The sequence below is a fragment of the Meriones unguiculatus genome, chromosome 8 (genome assembly GCF_030254825.1).
Source record: "Meriones unguiculatus strain TT.TT164.6M chromosome 8, Bangor_MerUng_6.1, whole genome shotgun sequence".
In the NCBI taxonomy this organism is placed as follows: Eukaryota; Metazoa; Chordata; class Mammalia; order Rodentia; family Muridae; genus Meriones; species Meriones unguiculatus.
In genome coordinates, this window is record NC_083356.1 from 24,636,824 (window position 1) to 24,660,488 (window position 23,665).

Sequence of the window (23,665 nt, forward strand, 5' to 3'; positions counted from 1 at the left end):
GCTCGCCGCACTGTACGCCTGCGCAAGATGGCTTCACTCCGGCTGTTCACCAATCAGAGCCTGATTTGGGCGGGGCCTAGCTGAGGGCACACGAGGAGCTTTCGCTGCCGGAAGCGGCAGTCTATCGGTGTAGCCGGCGCAGTGCAGCATGGCGGGGGCGTGTGATAAGCCCCACATGTCACCGAGCTCTCTGCCAGGGAAGCGGCATTTGGAACCTGATCAGGAGCCGCAGCCACAAGAGGTAACTTCGAGGTAGCAGGTTGCATCCTTCTGTGAACGAGGCGTGCACGTGGCATGGCCAGGGAGGCCGGGCCGTAGCGCAGTGTCTACTGTCTTGCGGGTCTCCTAGAGCCCGGAAGAAGCTCGTCCTGTCTGGGCTGTTATTTGGAACTCTCAGCAGAGCACTACCTGCGCCGAGGGGCGCTAGAACCCAGGGGTAGTTCTGTGTCTTGAATCATGTTAAAGGACCTTTAAGAGTGCCCCCACCACAGTCTCTGAACCTTACATCTGTGCTTCCAGCCCTAGAAAAGGTTTTAACTGCGCTCGTGCTGAGCTACCATGCCAGTATGTCAAGTGTGTTGTGAAACAAAAAGAGGACATGAGAATATGAAGCCTTAATGGAACCCAGGACCATCCAGCACTGGTTGCCACGGAATCCTTCCTGGCTGCTGAGCTCTCTAGGCTTCCTAGTGGGGCTTCATCAAATCTAGGTGGTAAAAGGCGTGCGCACAGCTGTGGCTTACAGCTGCCTCCACTTAATTGGATTCTCTCAGGCTTAGAGTTCTCAAGCTTCCTAATGCTGCGACTCTTTTAATACAGTGCCTTATGTTGTCGTGACCCCCAACCATAGTTATTTTGTTGCTACTTCATAACCCTAATTTTGCTACTGTTATGAATCGGTACTGTAAATATCTGATGTGCAGGATGACGACCCACAGGTTGAGAACTGCTGCTCAGGCTGTCTTTGGAGAAATGTACCTAAGCTGCTTCCTACATGCAGTTATAGGCCTTTAGTAGTCAGTTGTTTGTGCTCTAGCCGTTTGTACTACTTTTACTTGTTACTGTGAAGTGTAGCTGAGTTTTAGAGATGTCAATAATAAGAGACTGTCAGTATTCTTTGGAAACTCAGGTGAACAATGCGGAATTGTTAGAAATGAAGGCCACTCAACGAGGCAAGAATTAGCCGGTGGCAGTGGCACACATCTTTAATCCCAGCACTCAGGAGACAGAGGCAGATGGATCTTTGTTAGCTCAGGGCTAGACTTTTAGTTTTTCTGGATAGGGTTTCTCTGTGTAGGCCTATCCCCCATAGAACTTGCTCTGTAGACCATCCATGCTGGCATGAAACTCACAGAGATCCACCTTGCTTCTGCCTCTTGAGTGCTGGGATTAAAGGTATTTGCCACCATTTCCCAGCTATACTGAAACTTTGTATTCGAAAACAAACAAACAAAAGAGCATGAATCCAAAAACCAATTAGGTAATACTTAAGACTATTGGAAAAACAGTGAAATTGAAATTTCTGCAATCGCATGCTTCCTCAAGAGTGTTCAAGTTCTTGCTTAACTTTTGGAGGTCATAATGCATATATGTTATATTGTGTTAGATGTGAAATACCTGTAGTCAATACGACTATACTAGGGAATTCTTTTTGCTGTGATGAAACACCATCACCAAAGCAACTTATATAAGGGAGCATGTAATTGGAGGCTTGCTTATGGTTTTGGAGGGTTAGTCCATGACTGTCATGGTAGAGAGCATGGCACTAGAGCAGCAGTAAGAGCTTTTAGTAACTAAGAAGTTTCTTACCTGTTGATCAACAGGCAGAGGGTGTGTGTGTGTGAGAGAGATTCTGGGCCTGATGTGAACTTTTGAAACCTCAGAGCCCTCCTCCAGCAAAGCTGCACCTCCTGCTTTTTCCTAAATAGCCCGCCAGCTGGGAACCAAACATTCAAATATCTGAGTGTATGAGGGCCGTTCGCTCTCACACCACCACGTGGATCTAGCTTGCTACTCTTCGACTTTCCAAGTTGTCCGTCAGTGTTGGGTTTCAGCCTTTTAGGTAAAGAAGCTTTTACTGTAGTTGGTCAAAGCCTTAAGGGATTTCTGATCCTCCCAGGCCTACTGCCCATTCCTTCCAGTTCTAGGACCCTTTGGTGCCCGAGTAGGATGTGGGGGTTGTCAGGAGAGGAAAACTGGTTTTCATGACACAGTGAGAACTGGGCTCCAAAAAGCCAATATGTTCTTGAAAGGTCCCTCTGTTGCAGGACACTAGGGATTGGTGTGTCTGCCCCGAGCAGATTCTGTCAACAGAGGCGGAGATAAGGAGGCCTCAGGTTCAGTGGATGGTTTTGGTGCTGGTGGAGGCATGTGACCAGAGCACAGCAGTTTTCTGTTTCCAGGTGACAAGTTATTAAACACTGTGCTTTCTTGCAGCCCCCTCTCCTCAACGACCCTGACTCCAGTCTCTCTGACAGCGAGGAAAGTGTGTTTTCAGGCCTCGAAGATTCTGGCAGTGATAGCAGTGAGGACTGCTCGGAAGGAGAGGATGGAGCTGACTGTGACAAGGACAGCGATAGAACAGAGCAGACCTCTGAGGAGCAGGCACAGGTGGGTGAGCGAGGAGCCTCCATGGGCTCTCCTGTACATGAGATCGGCCAGAAAGAGGGTGTGCCTGCCCTGAGAGCTGTACCGAATTGTCCTCTCCATGGTGTCCTCAGGAACCTGGTCTTCTCTCCCTCTTCACACATTTTAGCTCTGGCGCATTAGTTTGCAACATAGGGTGTCTGTCCTTCCCTGAGAATTTATGAAATTCTACATGCCTATGTCTTTGCTCCTCAGACAATTCTCAGTCCACCTCTATGGGACAGTGGACTGGCAATAGTCTGTGTATAGAAAGGGTTTTCTAGAGGCAGAGCCCAAGATGGGGATGCCACTGCTAGCAGAGCTAGCAGTACATAGTTGCAAGGGAAGATGTTCAGCAGAAAAAGCAGGAGCTATTGGAGTCCAGCCCAGCTGCCCATGGGCCTTAGAACCAGAGGTGATGGTTTGCTGTGCCGATGGGGAAGGTTGTACTTGTTCTCGTTGCTCAATAAAAATGAAAGAAAAGCTTAATTTGACTAAAATACAGCAGTTCAAAGCATTCTGCAAACTAGTTTGAAATGGTTTATACTTCAGTGGCCCTGGTGCTCTGGAAACCATGACCTTGGTTAATCAAGTCTGCTTGAGGTTGGAAACCAGGAAGCCAGGCCTAGCTTGTTGAAGAAATGTTGACCAAGGTTTGTGAAATTAGGGGGGTTAATCATTCTGGTCTCTACATTTTTGTGGATTTTTTGTTTTGTTTTGCTCTGTTTTTGCTGGGTGGTGTATAAGTGCATCCATTGTTCATGTGTGGGCTTATATACGTGGGTGCATACATGTAGAGCCCACGGTTGATGTTGGGTGTCTTCCTTAATTCCTCCACACTGTGTTTGATTCAGTCAGGGTCTCTCACTGAGCTCCTTTTATGAGTGATCTCATTTCTCTCTCCCCCTCTTCCCATGCTCCTTCCCTTTGTCTGTTTCTCTACCCTTATTCTTGTTGGTTCTGGGGGTCTGACCCCTGGACATCTTGCAAGGGAGGCGAGAGCTCCATCGTGCCTCAGGCGGTACCATCCTGTCCTTGTTTGGTGTTGAGTAGATTTGTGAGTGTACGGTCATTTCTTCCCGCTAGTGTCCATCTAACTCCCGCTCCCTGCTCCCCCCCGTCCCCCTACCCACTCATCCTTGATGTTGTTATTGTTGGTTGGTTTGGTTTGGTTTTTTTATGAGACAAGGTCTCACTGTGTAGCTCCAGAGCTTGCTCTGTAGATCAGGCTGACCTCGAACTCAGATCCACCTGCCTCAGTGTCCTGAGTACTAAGATTAAAGGGCTGTGCCACCATGCCCAACAGTTTTGCTTTTTAGAAAACAAACTCAGATTATTCAAGAGGGTGCTGGAGAGAGGGCTCTGTGATTCAGAACACACTGGCTGTTCTTCCAGAGGACCTGTGTTTGACTACCATTACTCATAATGGCAGCTCACAACCATCTGTAACTCCAGTTCTAGGGGACCCAATGCCCTCTTCTAACCTCCACAGGCACCAAGCAGGCATGTAGTAGAGAGACATACATGCAGGCAAATATTCATACACATCAAATAAGACAAATTTAAAAACATTCATGTTGAGTTATGTGTATGGTGTGTTGTCCTGCCTGTGTGACATACATACACATACTTGCATGCCCTTCTATTCCTACTCCTTTATGTCAAAGTGCCACTTTTTATCTTCATCCTGCAAGAATGTAAGAAAGGTGACAGACAGACAGAAAGGTGCTGGAATGTGCAGCATTTCATCCCTGATAAATGGAGAGCTCTGAGTTCTGACTTAGTGCCGCCTCTGCCTCTAGCAAGGATGCGTTGCTGGGATCTGGGGAATGGCAGAGATTAACAGCTGCGAAGTGCCTTGGAATTCTCTGTCAGGCTTAGCGCCATCTGGTGGAGTATGAAGTAGGAGCTGTGGGTGCCTGAGGCTGGGGAGAAGGTATCCAGGAGTTTTCTCAGTCAGTTCAGCTTCCTGTGCCCTGCCCCTCCCCTGCCTCCCTCCTGTGCTTGTCATCTCTCACAGACTCTGAAGAAGGGAGCAGGTATTCCCTACCTGTCTTAGAGTTGTACACTGTCAAATGGTCATCACGTGGAAGTCAGAGGTGAGGCAAGTTTTAGAAGGGTCATTGTGTCCCTGCTCTCTAGTGTCATCTTGAGGGGGCAGAAGGCTATGTATCCTGCAGGGTCTGATGAATTCTGCCCTAGGAGGCTGTATGCTGAGTCCTGGATGTGGGCCTTGCTGAGAACACGAAGGGGAGTGTCGCTGTGTTCCAGCTCTGAGATGAACAGGCCATAGGCAGTTTCATGGCTGTCGAACCCTGGTTCCAGAGCCATGAAGCGTCAGCAGAGGCTGCTTTCCTCTGGGTAAAGCAGCCACAGCCCTTTCAGGTTTAGGAAGGGCAGCCTTCTGTGCTGGGGTGAGAGGAGCAGAAAGATTTGTGGTCATGCTTTATTTGTTATCATTACATGTGTGAGTGCAGGTGTGCTTGTTACCACCATGTGTGTGGAGGTCAGTGGACATCTTGTGGGAGTTGGTTCTCTTCTTCCACTATGGGTTTTAATTGTGTAAAGCAATTGTTTTTACCTGTTGAATTATCTCAATGGCTTTGTAATGTCTTAAGATGTCTACAGTCACCTTTCCCAACATTGAAATACTCTTCTCCCAGGTCGCTCCCTGACAAGCACCGTGGCCTTATCTCGTGTGCTGTATCAACCCTGGGCTAGCCCTGGCTTCTTTTTGTCAAGCCTGATATAAGTGAGGGCCCAGGGCCCCTCACATAACAACACATGGAATGTCAGGTCATAGCAAAGGATGGAAAAGCCAGGCCTCAGCTTGGTAGAGACCAAGGTCTTTGAAAAGACCTTGCTACCTCTGGCCCTTTCGTTTGTTTTTAAATTTTATTTTCTGTGCGTTGGTGTTTTGCCTGCATGTATATCTGTGTGAGGGTATCAAATCCCCTGGAACTATAGTTAGACAATTGTGAGCGGCCATGTGGGTGCTGGGAATTGAACCTGGGTCCTCTAGAAGAGCAGCCAGTGCTCTTAACCTCTGAGCCGTTTCTCTAACCCCCTTTTGTTTGTTTTAAATGTGTGTATGTGAGTGCGCACGCACATACATGTGTATGTGGATGTTGGAGATTGACATTGGGTATCTTTCCTTATATTTACCTTGTTTTTGTTTTATGTGTATATGCCTGCATGGATTTATGTGCACCATGTGCATGCATGTGCCCTGAGAGGTCAGAGGGCATTCAGTTCTCCTGAACGAGTTAACAGGCAGCTATGAACTACCTGGTATGGGTGCTGAGAACTGAACTAGTGTCTTCTGTTCATCAGTAGGTGGTCTTCAGTGCTAAGCTGTCCCTTCAGCCCTTACCTTGTCCTTTCTTACTATGTAGTTCTAGCTGACCTGAAACTCAAATTGAGCTGCCTCCCTCTACCTCCTGGGACCCTCACCTTATTGTGAGGTTCCAGAGGCTGTTAGGGAACTTGGAGCTCATTGGCAAGCTTAGCTGTTCAGGGGGCTCCAGGGACTTTGCTGTCCCACTCCCCCAACCTTAGAGTTTTGCGTATGCACCACCATGTTTAGTTTTTGTTTTTATTTTTGAGAAGAGTCTCACTTTCTAGCTCTGGCTATCCTGGGACCCACTTAGTAGACCAGGCTGGCCTTGAACTCACAGAGATCTGCCTGTCTCTGCTTAGATTCTTATGTGGGTGCTAGGGATCTGCATTGAGGTTCTCAAGCTTTCATGGCAAGCATTAACTAAGCCATCTCCCTAGCCTCCCTCAGGCACTTTCTAAGTTATTCTTCTTTTTGGGGGGTACAGGTGGTTCAAGACAGGGTTTCTCTGTGTATTCCTGGTTGTCCTGGGACTCACTTTGTAGACAGGCTGGCCTCAAACTCAGAGATTCGCCTGTCTGTGCCTCCCAAGTGCTGGGATTAAAGACCTGTGCCACCACACTCAGCAGAGTGAGTTACTCTTCTTTTCCTTGAGAAGCAAGCCAGTTTTGTTTGTTTGTTTGTTTGTTTGGTTGGTTTTTGGTTTTTCGAGACAGGGTTTCTCTGTGTAGCCTTCCTTGCCTGTCCTGGGCTCATTTTATAGACTAGGCTGGCCTCGAACTCACAGAGATCTGCCTGCCTCTGCCTCCGCAAGTGTTGGTATTACATTATAAGCATGTGCCACTGTGCCCAGTACAAGGGCAGTTTTTTATCCTATGTTGTCTCTGGCCTCTTCAGTCTCTGCTGACACATTTTCTTGAGAACAAGGTGTCTTTGTCAGTTTTTTCTCATTGGTGAGCCATACTCACGTAGTTCCTTCTATCCTTCTCTATGTTGGCCCTGGAGACTGATGTGGGTAGTGGCCTAGGACCTGTTATTATCCAGCTAGGGCCTTTGCTGGGACTGTGGATTCTTTAGTCTCCTTTATGATAGTTTTTGTGTTATTAGTAGTATGCTGGATTTGATCTTTGTGCTTTGGGAATTTGGTGTGTGTGTGTGTGTGTGCGTGAGTGAGAGAGAGAGAGAGAGAGAGAGAGAGAGAAAGGGAAGGAAGACAGGCAGTAGGCAGTCTTGGCCACACCTTGTACTAGCCTCAGGGTATGGCCTGCCTGAAGTTGCTCTTCTCTTCTGCAGCACAGGGAAGGGATATGAAGTTGACTTGGCTGACCCTGGCCTGCTTCCTGGAAGAGGTGGCACAGCCCTTGTCCCATACTTATACTGCTTTTGTTCAAGTTGTATATACCTTACTGTCCACCCCTTCCACCTTTGAGACAAGTTCTTACCGTGTAGCTGTGGCTGTCCTGGAACTGCAGTGTAGATCAGGCTGGCCTTAAACTCACAGAGCTCTACCTGACTGTCTCCCAAGTGATGAGCAAAGATGTGTGCCACCAGGCCTGGCATCTTAATGCCTCCTTGATCTCTGTGGGCTTGTGTGTCACCTCATACCCTGCTCCTTCTCACTGGGTGACAGTGTTGCTGTTGTGTGGGGCTAACTGCTGCTCTACTCCCAATGGCTCCTGGGCAAGACTTCAGGCCTGAGGGCTCAGTCCTTTGAAGGGGCACCTGTCCATTTCCCCAAACAGGCTAAGGCTTCTGGAGCTAGGCTCAGGCTGTGAGCATTGTAAGAGGTGTGTCCTTTTACCCAGTGAATTGGCAGACCGCACTACCTTCTCTCTGCGCTGGGAGAGTAAGATTTGTAAACAGCCAGGTTGCAGAGGACCCCAGACCTAGAGAAAACAGGCAGCTGTCAGAATATCCTGTATCCATGTTCTGTTGTATGTGCTTTGGATGGTTTGGTGGTCATCTTTAATTTTTAAGTTGAAAACAGATCTGCACCTGTAAACCCTGGTACTCAGGAGGCTGAATCTAGAGGATAGGTTGAGATAATCCTAGGCTACAGAGCAATACTTGCCTCAAAAAGGGGGGCAGAGACTTTGAGGAAATGTGTTTTTCTAGGTTTGTTCCCACAGTGGATGCCTACCTTCCGCCTGCTCAGGGCATTCCTTTCCCCTGGGGAGCTGCTTCCTGGGTTGTTGCTCTGTGTCAGGGCTGCCCTCTGGCGGACACCGCATGCTCTGCAGCTGTATAGTCCAGAATAAAGCTGCTCTTAGAACCCCAGGTGGCTGGGAGGAGCGTCCGCGTGGAGTGAACTCCTGAGCCTCACCATTGGAGGTCCCAGCCTCAGTTACACCCTTCACTGTCCTGCACAGGAACAGTACGGACTCACAGTGCTGGCTGCCGAGTTTGGTTTTTGCAGGACCCTGATCATGGCCTGTAAGCACTGCTGTTGTGATTCCTATAGGTACAGTGCCTGGCCAAGACCACTTGGGAGGAGATTTGAAAGGTTACGGACACTGCCGAGGGCCAGGGCTCTAGGCACCTGTGTGGGGAGCAGAGGCTGACTGAAGCTTGGTGTTGTAGTACTATTGCTCCAGGGGCTTGCTGGGCTTAGGCAGTGATAGATGTGCCTGCCAGTTGTGTTTTGGGGCTCCTGAGTGTGGAGGTCTATTCTGAGCTGGGGTTTGCAACCCATTTTTGATGTACAGCAAGTAAGTGGGGAAGATATGGAAACTGAATCCTGCCTTGTTCCAAGCCTGGAGAAAAACTTAGTCTTTCATCCTTCTTCATATTGAAAGGAAAAACAGGCCAGAGGAAGAGCAGGCCTTTGGCTCTTGCCTGGGTAAGAGGGAATGGGGCTTTGGGCGGGGGCGCCCACACACCGGGGTTCCTGCTCCAAGCACTTTACTGCCCTCAGGGGTGAGAGGTGGGCCTGTTTTCTTCATCAGTTTTGGTTCTGCCAATAAACTCGATCTGGTCTGAGCCATCCGCCTCCCCAGTCAAGGGAGAATCTGTTTTCCAGGTTGGAGTGTGACTCCTCAGTGGCACCCACTCTGACCCAGGGGACAAGGTCAGCCGATTATTGCAGTTGTGGTGGGTATGGAAGGTGCCAGGGGTCTGGGCCTCTAGGCATTTTGAGGGTTTGGAACATCTTTCTAGGTCATTGGCCGGTGGGTCTGCTCTGAGTGTGGTTCTCAGTGGTTCTAGGTGGCCCTTATAACAGAGGCCCCACAGCTTCTGTCATCTGTCCACGCCGACATTACCCCACTGGTGAGCACTGCTCTCCTTATGCCTTGGGTTCTCTGCCTCTAGGTCTGAGCAGGTCTGAATATAGCCTCCTCTGCCAGGTCTGTGCACAGTATGACCATTTGTGGGACCATTGGCCCTGGGCCACTGCAGCTGGTTTTGACGTTAGTGTGGTGGTGGTGTGGGTGAGTGGTAGCCAGCTGCACAGCTAGGTTTGCCTCCCACTGCTCTTAGTAGCCTTTTCCTTTTTGGCCTGGCACCTAGTGTCACCTACTGTCCGGACTACTAGACAGGAGTGGAGTTAGTCTGGCCATTGAGGGAGCATCTCCAGATAGGTTCCGTGGTGCAGGACACAGTGGCTGAGGCCCTGAAGTTAGTTCATTGAGATCTGGGGCAGCTTCCATCCTGTGCTGAGGCCTTGGGCCAGGTTGGAGCTGCTTAGAGATTCAGAGTGGCACAGTGTTTCATGTGGTCTTTGGATCTGGGTTCCAGAATTGGGATAGTGATTTTTTTTTCCTAAGTGGTTGACGAGGGGAATGGGACTGGGTTGTGGGCTAGGGCTTTTGATCATCAGAGGGCTTCCAAGGACCCCCAAAGTAACTATCTCCCTTTCTCTCCACAGGTTGGCCTCTCTGGCCTAAGGACAAAAGAGGCGGGTGCTCTTACCAAAGATGAGTATGAAGAGGACAGCTCTGATGAGGAGGTATGACTTAGGCTGAACTTGATTTGCTACTGTGTGAGATGAGAGTCCTGCCAGGCCTGAGCTATAGCCTCAAGCAACCTAGAGTAGGTGCTGCCCCTCAGGCTGGGAGAGCACTGGGGTGGAATTGGGCCTTCCTGCAGGGGCTGTGCTGTTCGTTAGAGGGGCCAGGTTCTCATGAGGCTGCTGAGCCCTGAGTAGGCGGCCTGGCCCAAGCCCTCCCCCCCATCTGGAAGAACAATTTTGGGGTCTGAGACAGATGACTGAAGCAGTGCACGTGTGTCATTGCCAGGTTGGAGGAGAGAGGCTGCACATGGTTTAGCAGTATCTTGTCTGTCTTGTGTGCACAGGGGGCCAGGGTGAGTTTCCTCCGCTATGGTGTGGCCTGTGTTGGCGCTCAAAGCTGAGGTGGTTGGGCCTAGATTGATGTGATCAGTTGATGCTCTGTATCTGAGGGCTGGCCACAGTAATACAAAGGACAGGACTGGTATCTCCTGGTCTCCTCATTGGCTTTGTCTGTTCCCTTCTTTGGCATTCCCTTGGCAGCAGCTACCATGATACCTTCCTGACTTTCCTATCTAGGATAGGGAATTTACATTGTGAAAAGTGTCATGCTAAGCTGGGGTTCCCTTGAATCCTCTGGGAGTGGAGGCATTGAGAGGCTATGGACTGTGTCCAGAAAGCCAGCAGGGTCTGGAAGCTATGAGAAGCTATGCACACAGAGGTATTGGGCCTGGCAGCTTGTCCCTCTCTGGTGAGGTCTGGTCCTGGGGCTGAGTGGTGGCCACTGTGTAGCCTATGATTTGAGCCTGGGAGCCTCTTCTTAGCTTTGGTGTGGGGCCCACAGGGATGGGTCCTCTTCGGAGGAGCTTTTCCTGCCTGCCTGTCAGGGGCTGTCCCTGAGGCCTAGGGGAGACACGCGCCCCCTCTCTGGCTGGGCTTCCTCCCCACCTTCAAGCTCTCTTGGCAGTGTCTACAGGAGCCTTGGCCGACAGCCCGATCCAGTCTCTGCTGCGTGTTCAGAGAACAGAGACAAAACAAAATAAATTGGTTTCCTGGCCGGAGCAGCGGGCGCACCGGCGAGGGGGGCCCCTGCACAGCACAGCTCCCTGCCTGTCTCCCCTCCCCCCCCAAGGGGCCCTGGCTGTCGGCAGCCACATCCTGTCGGCTACTTTTTTATGCTTGGTATTTTGAGAAATCAATGATGATTGTATATGGAGAATAGGAGTTGGGGGAGGGGCTTCCAGAAGTGGTCAGTGCCTTGAAAGAGGTTTGCCTGACCCTGCCTGCTCTCAGGGAGGTTTGTCCCAATGGACCTGTCCAGTGGCCCTTTGAGAAGGCCGGTAGCCTTGTGCTTTCCTGGGATACAGTACAGGGGCTGCTTCCTTTCTCCTATGAGGTGACAAGTATCACATGCCCATCTGACATGAGTGACAGTTTTACAATAGTAGAGTTAGAGTTGTCCATCTGCTGAGTTCCTGCAAGTATAGCTGACCAGGGAAGGGACCAAGAGCTCAGCTTTCAGGAGCCAGGCCAGACTGGACATATGCATCTCTTCCCAGTCTGCTTGGGGCTTGTTCCCCACCAGAGGCTGCAATTGGCTTTCTTATTCTCAGGGCAAGGTGGCTGTGGCTGAGAGGGTAGGCCTGGGAGGGGGTGGGGCATCAGTGCTTGGCTAAGGGTCAGGTCAGGAGAGAAGAGCTCAGCCCACCTCGGGCTGCCTAGTGGAGAAGGCTGAGAACAACAGACCTCTCTAGGCATGTGGATGTGCCCTAGTTGCTGAGCACCTATAAAAGGTCACAAGCTGCTTAGGCCTCTGGAGGGACAGCTGGCAGTGTCTTTGGTGGGGGCCAGGGATATCAATCAACCCTAGGATTTTTGGCTGTCCTGAGCCACCTAGCAGAACTAGCTGTGTAGGCCATACCATAGCACCAGATATCCTATGGGATTCTGGACAGGGGTCCTGGGAGGCGTTTATGTGTTCTGTCCTAGAGGTGGTGACCTCAACAGGAGCGGAGAGAGATGGCAGCCTTGTGGAATGGGAATAGCCTGTCTAGCCTGTTGTTGCTGTTTGAAGTGCCCCGTTTACAACCCTGTCCTGTTCTCTTGACCTGAGTCTGGGACTTGGGAACCTGGGAGCTTCTGAGCCCTGTTGTCATCTGCCAGTGCTGTGTTTTGAGGATCCCCAACATCAGGGACTCTTAAATGGAGCAGCCTGGAGCACTGTGTTCTGATTGTACTCTGGCTCCTCCCTCTCTTCTAGATTCACTGACATGGGCTCAGCTGAGTGGGGGTAGAGTTCCCTAGATGAGTTGCTAGGCATGGTGGGGATGAAAGTGTGTGTGTGGGGGGCTGAGAAGCAGCTGTGCTATGCCTGCCCCACCCCCACATGGCCACTTCACCTCCTCCCTACAGTCGTGGGGCTTCATAGACGTGATCTCATCCAGTAGTTGGGACCCCTGGGAGGTGGACTGGGATAGAAGGGCGGGTGGGTAGCCAGTGCTGCCCCTCCTCTGTATATCAAGCAACTGGGAGAAACCAAGGCCAGGCCTGGTCATGTAGAGAAGCCCAAGCATCTGCTCAGCAGACCTTCAGCCCTGATCTTCAAGAAGTGTGGCCAGTATGAGGGGTTCAGGGAAGTCATGAGTTCTGGCCTGGAAAGTCTGGGGAGAACTGGTCTCTGCAAGTACCCTTCCAGTCCCAAGGGCAATGGGCCTAGGACCATTCCTTGTGTGACCTCTGGCCAGGAGGGGCTGGGGCTGGGGTCTTTGTTACAGCCTTAGCTCCTCCTCCCCCACCTTGCCCAATCTATAACTCAGGATCCCACAGGGACATGGCCTGGCCTGTCTGCATCCAGAACCTGTGATCCCCTCTGCTCTCTCGCCAAACGCAGTTAATGGCTTCTCCCAGCTACTGAACCGGCAGCTGCCTCCAGTGCGCTGGCGGTCTCTGCTCCTCCGGGGCCACCCCCGCCTGCCGGCTGTGTCCTGGCCGCTTCCCTGTGTGCACTCTCCTCTCTCCATGCTTGCTTGTGTTACTGCTGGCAGGGGAGCCTATGGGCTCAGGTTTCCAGCCAGTGAGTGGCCCTCCCTGCTGTTTGTAGAAGGCACCCGGGTCTGTGCAGACTGTTCTGGCGGCCATCCACCCGAGGCTAGCCTTTATGCTTGCCTCTAAATGGGGCCTCTGGCCAGACTCAGACCTAGCCCATCCCATTAGGGCTGCCCAACCTAGGGACTCACCAATGGCCACTGTGTTGTGATTGGGCTTGTGTCTCTGTGAGCACTGTTTATTTGTTGGCCAGGTAGACCTCTAGTACCATTTCTTGACTTTGGCTGATGGTCCTAAGAGCCACACTGCATCAGAGTGCCCAAGCTGGCAGGGGGTCCGCCTTGGGAGGAAGGTAGAGGGGAAGCATGTTTAGGATGCCATGTGTCTCTCATAGGGATTAGAGCTGGTCCAGGCTGTGGCTGGCAGGTAAAGGTAGGCTGCTTCAGATTTCTGTCTTCTTGCTAGGGCTAGGGGACAACTGGAGAGCAGGTCTGTGGAGCGCAGCAAGGGCAGATACTTGCAAGGCAGGGAATGCTGGTCAGAGTGAGTTGTTGGAGGCACAAAGCAGTACCCTGTGAGGAGGATGACTACGCAGGGCCAGGACTGCCTTGCTGGGGACAGGACTCACACTTGGCAGCCCTGCACATGTGAGCAGTGCCTAGAGGTGGGGGAAATTGTTTATATTGAGGTTTTGGAGATGCCTGGAGCTTGGGGGGCTGGTGACCCACATGTGGCGCTCTGGTCCCACCTCCCAACTTAAGGTATCCACTGAATCTGCCTAGTGACTCAGAAAGACCTCTGCCCTCAGCCTTTAGTGATAAAAGCTACTTGGAGCCTGTGCCCAGCTCCAGTACCTGTGCAGGAACGTCTGGGATCCCCTGCTTACAGAAGTAGGGAGGTCACTCACCCTTTGATTCTGAGTGGCCCCGGAGAGGGACATGCAAATTGGGCCTTGGGTGGCTCTTTTCTTCTCCCTAGTATCCTTCACACATCTAAAGATGCTGCCTCTGTTCTCTTGCTGGGGAGGTGCAAGCAGTGGTAGGCTCGGGTGGGCTGAGCCAGCCCCTCAAGAGATGGTCAGCATGGTAGAGGAGAGCAGGGGATCAGAAGCGGTGTGGTAAGGAGATGGGAGGTTCAGAGGTGGTGCTTGCCTGGTCAGCCCCTGTGGGTCTCAGCCCCTGCTGGGTCTCAGCTGGTTTGGCCTCAGAACAGGAAGAGGCTGTCTCCCTCTGGTCTGTCGCGCAGGCCTCTAGTGTACGCTTCAGAGCTTAGCATCTCATCTGGAACCTTCTGCTGGGGTCAGTGTGGCATGTGAGGCCAAGGCAGCTGGCTAGTCCTAAGCACTCTGAGAGATAAGACACCCCATGAGGGGGAGGTGGCAGCACAGGAAGGCCATGAGCTCTGAGACAAGAGGGTGGTTGGTGCAGGGGGAGCTGAGCAACAGTGAACACTACCCGCATTGTAATCGGAGAGGGGCCCGGGGAAGAGAGAGACTGAGTGAGGCGGCTGACCCCATGCTCCCGGGGGACAGGTGGGAGAGGCAGAACGAGGAGAGAGTGAAGGATTCCAGAGGTGGGCTGGCTTCCTCTCTCGCAGACAGACACGGGAGGGAGGTGGGCAGCGGGCCAGCCCCGTACCTGCAGTTCCAATCTGCGGTCCTGACAGCTGCAGCCACTTTGGGGAGGGGGAGGGGAGGGGGCTCATCGAGAGCGGAAAAGTCCCAGCCGACACTGTGTCCGGTGGAGTGGGGGGAGTGGGGGGAAGGAGATGGGATAGGATGGAGGGATGGATGTGGACCCACCAGCCTCACCCTACAGGCACTGGGTAGCCGCCCCCCCCCCCCCAGGAGAGCATGGTGCTCGGGTCTGTCTGTCCTCCACTAGCCTGGCCTGGGGTCTCAGTGCTGGGCCTGACCCAAAGGGGTCACATGTGTTTCCTGGCAGCTCGCAGGTGCTGAGCAGGGCGGGGGCGGCTGGCCTGGGGTGCAGGCAGCCTGGTGATGAATCATGTGGTGCCGCCAGCGGCTCATTCCCCAGGCTGGGGACAGGGAGCTGACAGCTGAGGCTGAGCCGAATGTTTCCAGCCCAGCTCAGCTCAAAAGGGTGGCTGTTGGCCCATGGTAAGGGCCAGTCCCCCCGCCCCCCCCCGACCAGCTGCCTCTGTGGGGCACATACTAAGGGAGCTCCTGAGTTTTGTCCCACAGCTCCTCAGTGTGGTGGAGGGTGAAGTTGCCCTCTGGGAAGGATGCCAGGGGCTGTGGTGGGTACAGAGCACCTGCCACTCTTTGGCCATAAGCTGTTGTGGACTCACGTGGAGCCACAGGATGGGAATGGGCCATGCCACCCCCGGTCTGGTTTGAATCTGGAGCAGTGGAGGGTGACGGAGTGTTCTTCCCTCCCCTCCTCTCCCCTCCCCTCCCTCCCCTCCCCTCCCCTCCCCTCCTCCTGCTGGCTGTCGGGCCAAGCCCTCAGCCACTGCTACCGGTGCAGCTCAGGGAGTGGCTGGGCTGCCTGCCCAGGCCTGAGGCTGGCCAAGCTGCAGCCGCTTTCAGAGTCAGGCCCTGCAGTGGAGGCCTTGGCCGGGCGCGTGCCGCACCCCAACTATCCAGGCCTCTAGAGAGCCTTCCAGCCCCACAGCCCATTCCGTTTCATCTGACCCCTTTTGACACCCAAGCCTCCAGCTCCTGTCTGGTTGACTCTGGTCTACCATTCAGTCTTGCTGGAGCTCAAGCTTGCCAGCTCCTGGGCTTGCCAGCCTTCTCCTGCTTTACCCCAATCCCTCAGTTGGCGCTTCCCTCCTCTGCTGGGCTCTGGTTGTGAGATGCCTAGTAGAGCTAGCTGGGCATCATTTGAGCCTCTGTCTAGCCCCATAGTCCCCAGCCATGCTTGCTACTCAGACTGGCAGCCTCTACACATTGACAGGCGTCTCTACCTGTATTCTCCAGTTTGCTCTTTGGGGACTTTTTTCTCAGAGCCTTTTGTGTGCATGGCTCTATGGCTTATTCCTGACATTGGCCCAGTTACTCTGACCGCTGAAGTAGGTACCGACCCAGTCATTGACCCTCCAGGGGAGATGTTTTGAGCGGACGTTTAAGTGGGAGAGGTTTTGAAATGTGAGGCCTAAAGGTGAGGAGAGGAGACCTGTGTCCAGCAGAGGAGGAAGGCCAGCTTGGGGTCCTTTGGTGGGGGTTGCTGCCCATTTGCCTAATACAGGTATACCTTGCCAGGTTGTGACTCCAGACTCAACTCAGCATCTGTCACAGAGGCCTTGTAGCTTGGAAGGAAATCGGGGCTGAGCCTTGCATGGGGAATGCGTGAGAAGGAAAGGTGGCCTCCCTCAGCCCCAGCTGCATCTCCAGGTTCTGGCTTCCTGGGCTACAGAAGCCTCTGCAGTGACTGAGTGTGCCCTCACTCGCCCCCTCCCTCTGAGCAGCTGTGAGCTCCTACAGGATTAAGGGGAGGAAATTTGGGGTAGGGTTTCTTTCTGAACGAAACCTGCCGCTGTGACTCTTTATGCTGTTATATTTCTATCAGATTGGAGACAGCCCCTACCCCTGCCTTAATGGCTCTGGCTTTGAGAATTTCCTCCAAAATTACACCACTGTTTCCTGCACCAGCATTCCCTGGAGCCCTTCAGTGCAGAGGAGGGGCCACGTTGTCCCTGCCCTACGAGGATGCCCAGATAGGCCTCAACACCTGGTCTCTCCCGCAGCCAGGGACCAGGAGGCCTGCCAGTACCAGCACCTGGTGCCCTCTGCCATTCCCCACCCACCACCTAGCCAGAAGTCAGGCCTGGCCTTTCTTCTCTCTTGTACCCACTCAACTAATTGTCACCTGCAGGATTTTAATGATCGGCCAGCTGTGCACAGAGCCTGGTGAGGGTCTGAATCAACCTCAGGGGCCATTGGGATCTTTGGGGGAGGTGAATAGGACAGAGTGTTGGATGGCTGGGAATCTCTCCAGTGTGCATCTGGAGGCAGGGGAGCAGAAGCGCTGGCAGTCAGGGGGCCCGAGTCTCTCTGAGCCTGTGTGGCTGCCAGTGGGGACATTTGGGTAGCTTCAGGCCCATCTTGGCCTGCTTGGCTGGGCAGCGCTGCTTACTTTTTCCCTGTACCCATTTTTAATGGAGCACTGCTGGTGAAATCAAATGTCCATGTGCCCACGACCCCATCTTGTACTCCTTGGGAGGAGGCAAGGCTGCTGTGTTGCTTGCTGCCCCCTACCACAGGCTTGCCCTCTTCGCTCTCCTTCTGTCTACCACACAGCAAGTCTTCACCCTCTCCCCTGCCCCGTCCCTTGCCTGCCTCCCCACCCCCGCCACACATAGCACAGACCCCTAGCACAGGGCTCTTGATGGGTGATGTAAACCTGTCCTCACTCTGGGAAGACAGGGTGAGAGAGCTAGGGTCAGAGTAAGTTCAGATCCTTTCAAGAGGATAGTCTGCCTCAGTTTGGAAGATACTGTTTCATTTTTAATTATACAAAATTTCCAGACTTTATATTATCATTAAAGACACAAGATGCCAACACTTGGCCCAGGTAGGGAGCCAGCATGGAAAGTTCCAGTGGGCCTGGAAGTGTTGGGCTACTAAGAGTCAAGCCATAGCCCGCCTGTCCACCTGTCTGTCCATAGGCCCTGCTCATAGCTGGGGCAGGTCTGGCCTGGTGAGCGTGCTCTCGGGGACCTGTGCTCCGATCAGGTCCAAGATGGGGCTCTCCGTGACTCTTCAGTGGCGTCCACCTTCACTAGTGGCATCACCTCTTGGCTGCTGTGGACCCTCCTCCTTCTAACTTCGAATCGCCGTCTTTCTGTCACGGTCTTTGCTCTGCAGAGGGGATGGGGGTGTGTCAGGGTCTGGGTGGAGACTTGAGTGTCACCCAGCAGTGCCTGGACCTCCCTGGCTTCCTGTTGGGGCACTGTTTCGGGTGATGAGTGCTAGGGTACCCCTGTCCCGGGTTCCTGCCACCCCCACAGTGCATTTTGGGGAGGGGAGCACACTGCCGCACAGCCGAAACTGTAAAATTAAATTTCCCAGATGTTCAGGCCCCAGGAGCTTGCGCGTGCTGTCTGGAGAGGAAATGGGGATTGGGGAAAGCCGTTGTATTTTTTCCCTGCTCACCCTGCTTTTCCGGTGCCACCAAATGCGGCCAGAGCAGTAAATCATGGCTGGCCAGATCTCTCAGTTCGGCCTTCTCCCCTAGGCCATCTACTGCAGGTCTCAGTAGACCAGGGGAGGAATAGCAGGTGCCCCATAAGCCTTTGGGTGGAGATGGGCTACAGGGGTGGAGGGGTAGTGGCGCTGCTGTGCACTATCCCCCTTTGGAGGCGGCTTACAGATAGACTTTTCACCTCCTTTCAGCCCTCAGCTTGCTGCGCAGTAAAGCCTGGAATGGTCTCTCAGCCTTGCCAGGTTCCTGTTGCCCACCCTCCCTCCAGACCTTCTCCTGGGTGGCCCTTCTCAGTACTACTTGATCCTATATTTGTAGGTCCCTATGACCACTACCAGTGGGAGTCAGTGTCCCAAGGTGTGGCTCCTTCCCTCCTTTGGGCGCAGCTTTGGTGTCAGGTGTAGGTGTCAGGGAATGCCGGCCTTGCTTGGCACCGCTCTGCCTGGCAGGAGCGGGCTGGTGAGTAAGTGCGTTGGGGCCCCTCGGTTCTCCCAGCCCTGCTCACCAACTTTCTCTGGTTGCTGAGGCAGAAGGTGCAGATCTGTTTGGGCTGGGTGTTCTCTCCGCCGTCTCGGGCCAGCGGTGGTGGCGGTGGCGGCGGCGGCGGTGGCGGCGGTGGCAGGGGGCTGCTCGCACGACCGCTGTGGAAGAAAGCGGGTCCCGAGTGGCATGGTTGCCCGTCGCCGCAGGCCTCACCCACCAGCAGCACGTTGCCCAGGTGAGAAATGTAGCTGGAGGCCAGGCGCAGCGTCTCAATCTTGGAGAGCTTGCGATCTGCTGGCTCGGTGGGGATGAGTGTGCGCAGCGCGGTGAAGGCCGTGTTCACGCTGTTGGTGCGGTCCCGCTCGCGTGCATTCGCGGTGTGCCGCTGCCGGGGCTCGCGGCCTGGCCGCCCCCCGGGTCCTGGCCCACTACCCGCGGCCCTCCGTCCTCCTGCCCGCCGCCGGGCGCTCTGGAGGCCGCAGCGCGCAGCATGCACACGGCAGGGTTTTTCGTCGGAGCCTGAGCTCTCGCTTCCGCGGTCCTCATCCTCCGACAGCGGGCTCACCTCAGGGTACAGGTAGCGGCCCGGCGGCGCTGAGCGCAGCATGGCGAAAGACATGGACCGGGCAGGGGGCGCGGCGTCAGCTCCACGGTGCGCTGCTCATGCCGCCTCTTTAGGCCCCCACAGGCCGCCGGGCCAGGGGTCTCCGCTGCGCCCCGCGGTGGTGGCTGCCGGGCGAGGCGGGCACATGTGTTCGGACTGGAGTGGGGCCGCCAGCAGAGCAGGGCTTTTATAGCAGTCGGCTCCTCCCCCGCGCCTGGCCTCCGCCTCCCTTCCTGGCCTGGAGGAGTTTACGCAGAGCCCGCGCACCTTTTCCCTTTCAATAGCAGCGCCTAGAGGGTCCTGAGCATCTTTCTGGTTGGCTAATTTCTGAGGTGCTACTGATGCCTCAAGGCCAGGGGCGCCCACCCCATTCACTCTGCAGGGAAGAAGAGGATAAATCAGGAACCAAGAGGCTTTCTCCTGGCATGCCTAAGTTCACCCAGCTGCCCTGGCCTTGAGTGCCTGGCCACACCCTGTCTGACTCTCCTTCCATGTGCACTTGAGTCTTTTGTGCCAGGCTGTGTGTGTGTGTGTGTGTGTGTGTGTGTGTGCGCGCGCGCGCGCGCGGGGAGGGGGGGTGGCGGCGGTGGACAACTCCAGCAGTGGTAGATGGGTGTATGAGGTTGGCCTGACTGTATGGCCTGTGCCTTGTGCAAGACCCTTTTCTCTTTGACCCATCCTGCCTGGGGGACTCCACCCCCAGCCCTGCTGTGTGCTTCCCGGGGCTCCTCCAGGCCAGTGCACACGTGGATAATAAAATCGGCACCTCCCTGGCCCTCCAATTTGGAAGTGGCAATATAGGTGGAGGGCGCAGAGCAAGGGCATTTCTGGGAATGAACTTGTTGGGAAGGGCTGGTATGGACAGGTGCAGTGGGACAAGGGCCCAAGGGGTCTTGCCGGGGGGCTGCTGGCACTCAGCTGTGCTAGTGATGTCTGGGCCCCTCCTCCCTGTGGCTACTGTTGCAGGAAGTGGCTGCCTGGGCAGCAGTCCCCAGGCTGGGAGGAGTGAGGGTGGTGGCTGGCAGTGGCTGAAACCAGGAATGTGTGTCCAGGAATGTGGCTGCTCTGCCCACTGAAGTGGGAGGGGGGAGACCAGTGGTGCTGGAAGGGGGTTCATGACTACCTGCTGAGCACAGCAGAGATTTGTCTCCTTGTGGGTGGGGTGGGGTCTTCTCATGGTTCCTGCCTTATAACTACCCACTTGTACCTAAGGCTTCTGCCAGGGGAGGGAGCCCATAGTCGATGAGGTCATCCCTGTCTGTGGCTGCCCAGAGCCTTGGCCAAGGAATCCAGTGAGGGGGGAGGCTAGGGTTGGCATCACTTCAGTGGAAAATGTGAAGGTAAAGCTCTGGCGCCTCCAAGGGATTGGGGGGAGGGGGCATAGTACCCCTGCCATGCCACGTCAGACCTGGGGCCAGGGCTAGGGCAGATTTTAGGTCACCTGGCCTCTGGGCACTCGAGGCCAATCTAGAGTGACCCTTCTGTCCTTGGGTGGCTTGAAGAAGATCAAGCATGGTAGGGACAGGTGCTGACGTGGTGACTATGCTACAGGATATTCGAAACACTGTGGGCAATGTGCCCTTGGCATGGTACGATGACTTCCCACATGTGGGTTATGACCTGGATGGCAAACGTATCTACAAGCCCCTGCGGACACGAGATGAGCTGGACCAGTTTCTGGACAAAATGGATGACCCAGATTTCTGGTGAGTTTGAGCCTTGGGTCAGGACCTGTGGTTCCTCAGGCCTGGAGTGTGGCCCTGACTGGCTCTCCCTTAGGCGCACTGTGCAGGACAGGATGACGGGGCGTGACCTGCGCCTGACTGATGAGCAGGTGGCCCTGGTACAGCGCCTTCAGAGAGGGCAGTTTGGAGATTCGGGCTTCAACCCCTATGAGGTAGGTAGTAAGTTGGCCCTAGGGTCTAGAGCACAATCAGCCCCCTCCCCCAACCTAACATCTGTGCTTGTCTCCCTAGCCAGTTGTGGACTTCTTCAGTGGTGACGTCATGATACACCCTGTGACCAACCGCCCAGCTGACAAGCGTAGTTTCATTCCGTCCCTGGTTGAGAAGGAGAAGGTGGGGACCCCCCGCCATCATTCTTTACCCCACTCTGAAAGGTCCCCGTGCTGCCATCTGACCTTAGCTCTGTGGGCAGGTGTCTCGCATGGTGCATGCCATCAAGATGGGTTGGATCAAGCCTCGACGGCCCCAAGACTCCACCCCTAGCTTCTATGACCTGTGGGCCCAGGAGGATCCGAATGCTGTATTGGGGCGCCACAAGATGCATGTGCCTGCACCCAAGCTGGCCTTGCCTGGCCATGCTGAGTCCTACAACCCACCTCCTGAGTACCTGCCCACTGAGGAAGAGGTGGGCCTGCACTGAGGTGAGGGTGGGCCCCGGCCATGTTCCCTGATCCCTTCTCACCTACCTCCTGCCTCCCTAGCGCTTGGCATGGATGCAACAGGAGCCTGATGAGAGGAAGCTTAACTTCCTGCCACAGAAGTTCCCCAGCCTGAGGACAGTGCCTGCCTATGGCCGCTTCATCCAGGAGCGTTTTGAGCGCTGTCTTGACTTGTATCTGTGCCCACGGCAACGCAAGATGAGGGTATGTGAGGCAGCCCACATAGGTCCTGGGGAAGTGTAGGATGGAGGGCAGTGACTGAATGCTCTCCTGCTCCAGGTGAATGTGGATCCTGAAGACCTTATCCCCAAGCTTCCTCGGCCAAGAGACCTTCAGCCTTTCCCTGTGTGCCAGGCCCTTGTAAGTGTGGGATCAGAGGTGGGCAAATGCCCTCTAGTGTCTGTCTGTCTTTTCACTGTTCCTTTTCCGTAGGTCTACAGAGGCCACACTGACCTTGTCCGTTGCCTCAGTGTCTCCCCAGGGGGCCAGTGGCTGGCTTCAGGTGGGCCTGAGGTGGGGGCTGCCCTGAGCTGGGAGACAGGGACCTGGGTAAGAGGCTCAGGTGCTGAGAGCCTTCACTGCCACATCCAGGTTCAGACGATGGTTCATTGAGGCTTTGGGAGGTGGCCACTGCCCGCTGTATGAGGACTGTGCATGTTGGGGGTGTGGTACGGAGCATTGCCTGGAACCCCAATCCTGCCATTTGCCTAGTAGCTGCGGCCATGTGAGTTTAGGACCCTGGGGGTTAGGGCTGGGAGGGGACACAGAAAAGTGGAGACTATGCTGAGGAAGGGCTGTGTCTGGCCCTGGCTTGTAGGGGTGATGCAGTGCTGCTTCTGAACCCAGCCCTGGGGGACCGGCTGTTGGTGAGCAGCACAGACCAGCTGGTGGAAGCCTTCACTCCACCTGAAGAGCCAACTTTGCAGCCTGCGCAATGGCTGGAGGCCTCAGAGGAGGAGCGCCAGCAGGGCCTGCGACTGCGTATCTGCCACAGCAAGGTACGTGATGGGAAGGGGAGGGCCGCTGCAAGACCTGGTCAGCCAATCAGCCAGCATTGCTCCTCTCTAGCCAGTGACACAGGTGACCTGGCATGGGCGAGGGGACTACCTGGCTGTGGTGCTGTCCAGCCAAGGACACGCTCAGGTGCTGATCCACCAGCTGAGCAGGAGACGCAGCCAGAGCCCATTCCGCCGCAGCCACGGACAGGTGCAGTGTGTGGCTTTCCACCCGGCCCGGCCCTTCCTGCTAGTGGCCTCGCAGCGCAGCATCCGCATCTACCACCTGCTGCGCCAGGAGCTTACCAAGAAGCTGATGCCCAACTGCAAGTGGGTGTCTAGCCTGGCTGTGCACCCCGCAGGTGAGGGGGACATGTATTCTCCAAGCCAGGGTCAGGGAGGGAACCCTGGAAGTCTGAGAATTAGAGTCACTGCTTCTGGCCCTAGGTGACAACGTCATCTGTGGCAGCTACGACAGCAAACTGGTGTGGTTTGACCTGGATCTTTCCACGAAGCCATACAAAGTGCTGCGGTAAGGGGGAGTCGGTGAGGTAGGGAGTGGGGCCCTTCAGCTGGAGCCCGCTGTGAATACGCTGTTCTGCAGGCACCACAAGAAGGCCTTGCGGGCTGTGGCCTTCCACCCCCGATACCCGCTCTTTGCATCCGGCTCAGACGACGGCAGTGTTATTGTTTGCCATGGCATGGTGTACAAGTGAGTGCCGACCCTTACCCAGCCCTTCCCGTGGGACCATTCCACTGGGTCCTGAGTCCCTGTCTTCCACAGTGACCTGCTGCAGAACCCACTGCTGGTGCCCGTCAAGGTGCTTAAGGGGCACACACTAACCCGAGACCTGGGCGTTCTGGATGTGGCCTTCCACCCGACACAGCCGTGGATCTTCTCCTCCGGGGCAGATGGCACCATTCGACTCTACAGCTAGGCCCATGCGTTACTATGGGTGGCCTGCAACAGGGTGGGTGTGCCCCCCCCACAATCTCAATAGAATCCTTGATCCCTGTTGTTCCTGCCGTCTTGATTGGGGCTCCCAGCAGTTGCCAAG

General features: G+C 54.7%; 2 protein-coding genes across 2 annotated transcripts; one reads left to right on the forward strand and one right to left on the reverse strand.

Moving 5' to 3' along the window:
• The first annotated feature begins 81 nt into the window (after positions 1-81).
• On the forward strand, positions 82-23,625 carry Bop1 (BOP1 ribosomal biogenesis factor). The gene is made up of 16 exons (XM_021658904.2): positions 82-241; positions 2,437-2,610; positions 9,828-9,908; positions 20,760-20,914; positions 20,988-21,105; positions 21,185-21,286; positions 21,366-21,578; positions 21,655-21,816; positions 21,892-21,972; positions 22,045-22,114; positions 22,204-22,336; positions 22,430-22,610; positions 22,681-22,969; positions 23,055-23,139; positions 23,212-23,319; positions 23,392-23,625. The coding sequence occupies exons 1-16, from the start codon at positions 149-151 to the stop codon at positions 23,543-23,545; spliced, it is 2,199 nt and encodes a 732-aa protein (XP_021514579.1). The 5' UTR covers positions 82-148; the 3' UTR covers positions 23,546-23,625.
• Scx (scleraxis bHLH transcription factor) lies at positions 17,331-19,697 on the reverse strand. Its single transcript, XM_021658914.2, has 2 exons — positions 18,627-19,697; positions 17,331-17,778 (listed from the first exon to the last, which is right to left on the reverse strand). Exons 1-2 carry the CDS (start codon positions 19,221-19,223, stop codon positions 17,740-17,742), a joined length of 636 nt encoding a protein of 211 aa, XP_021514589.1. The 5' UTR covers positions 19,224-19,697; the 3' UTR covers positions 17,331-17,739.
• Positions 23,626-23,665: the final 40 nt, after the last annotated feature.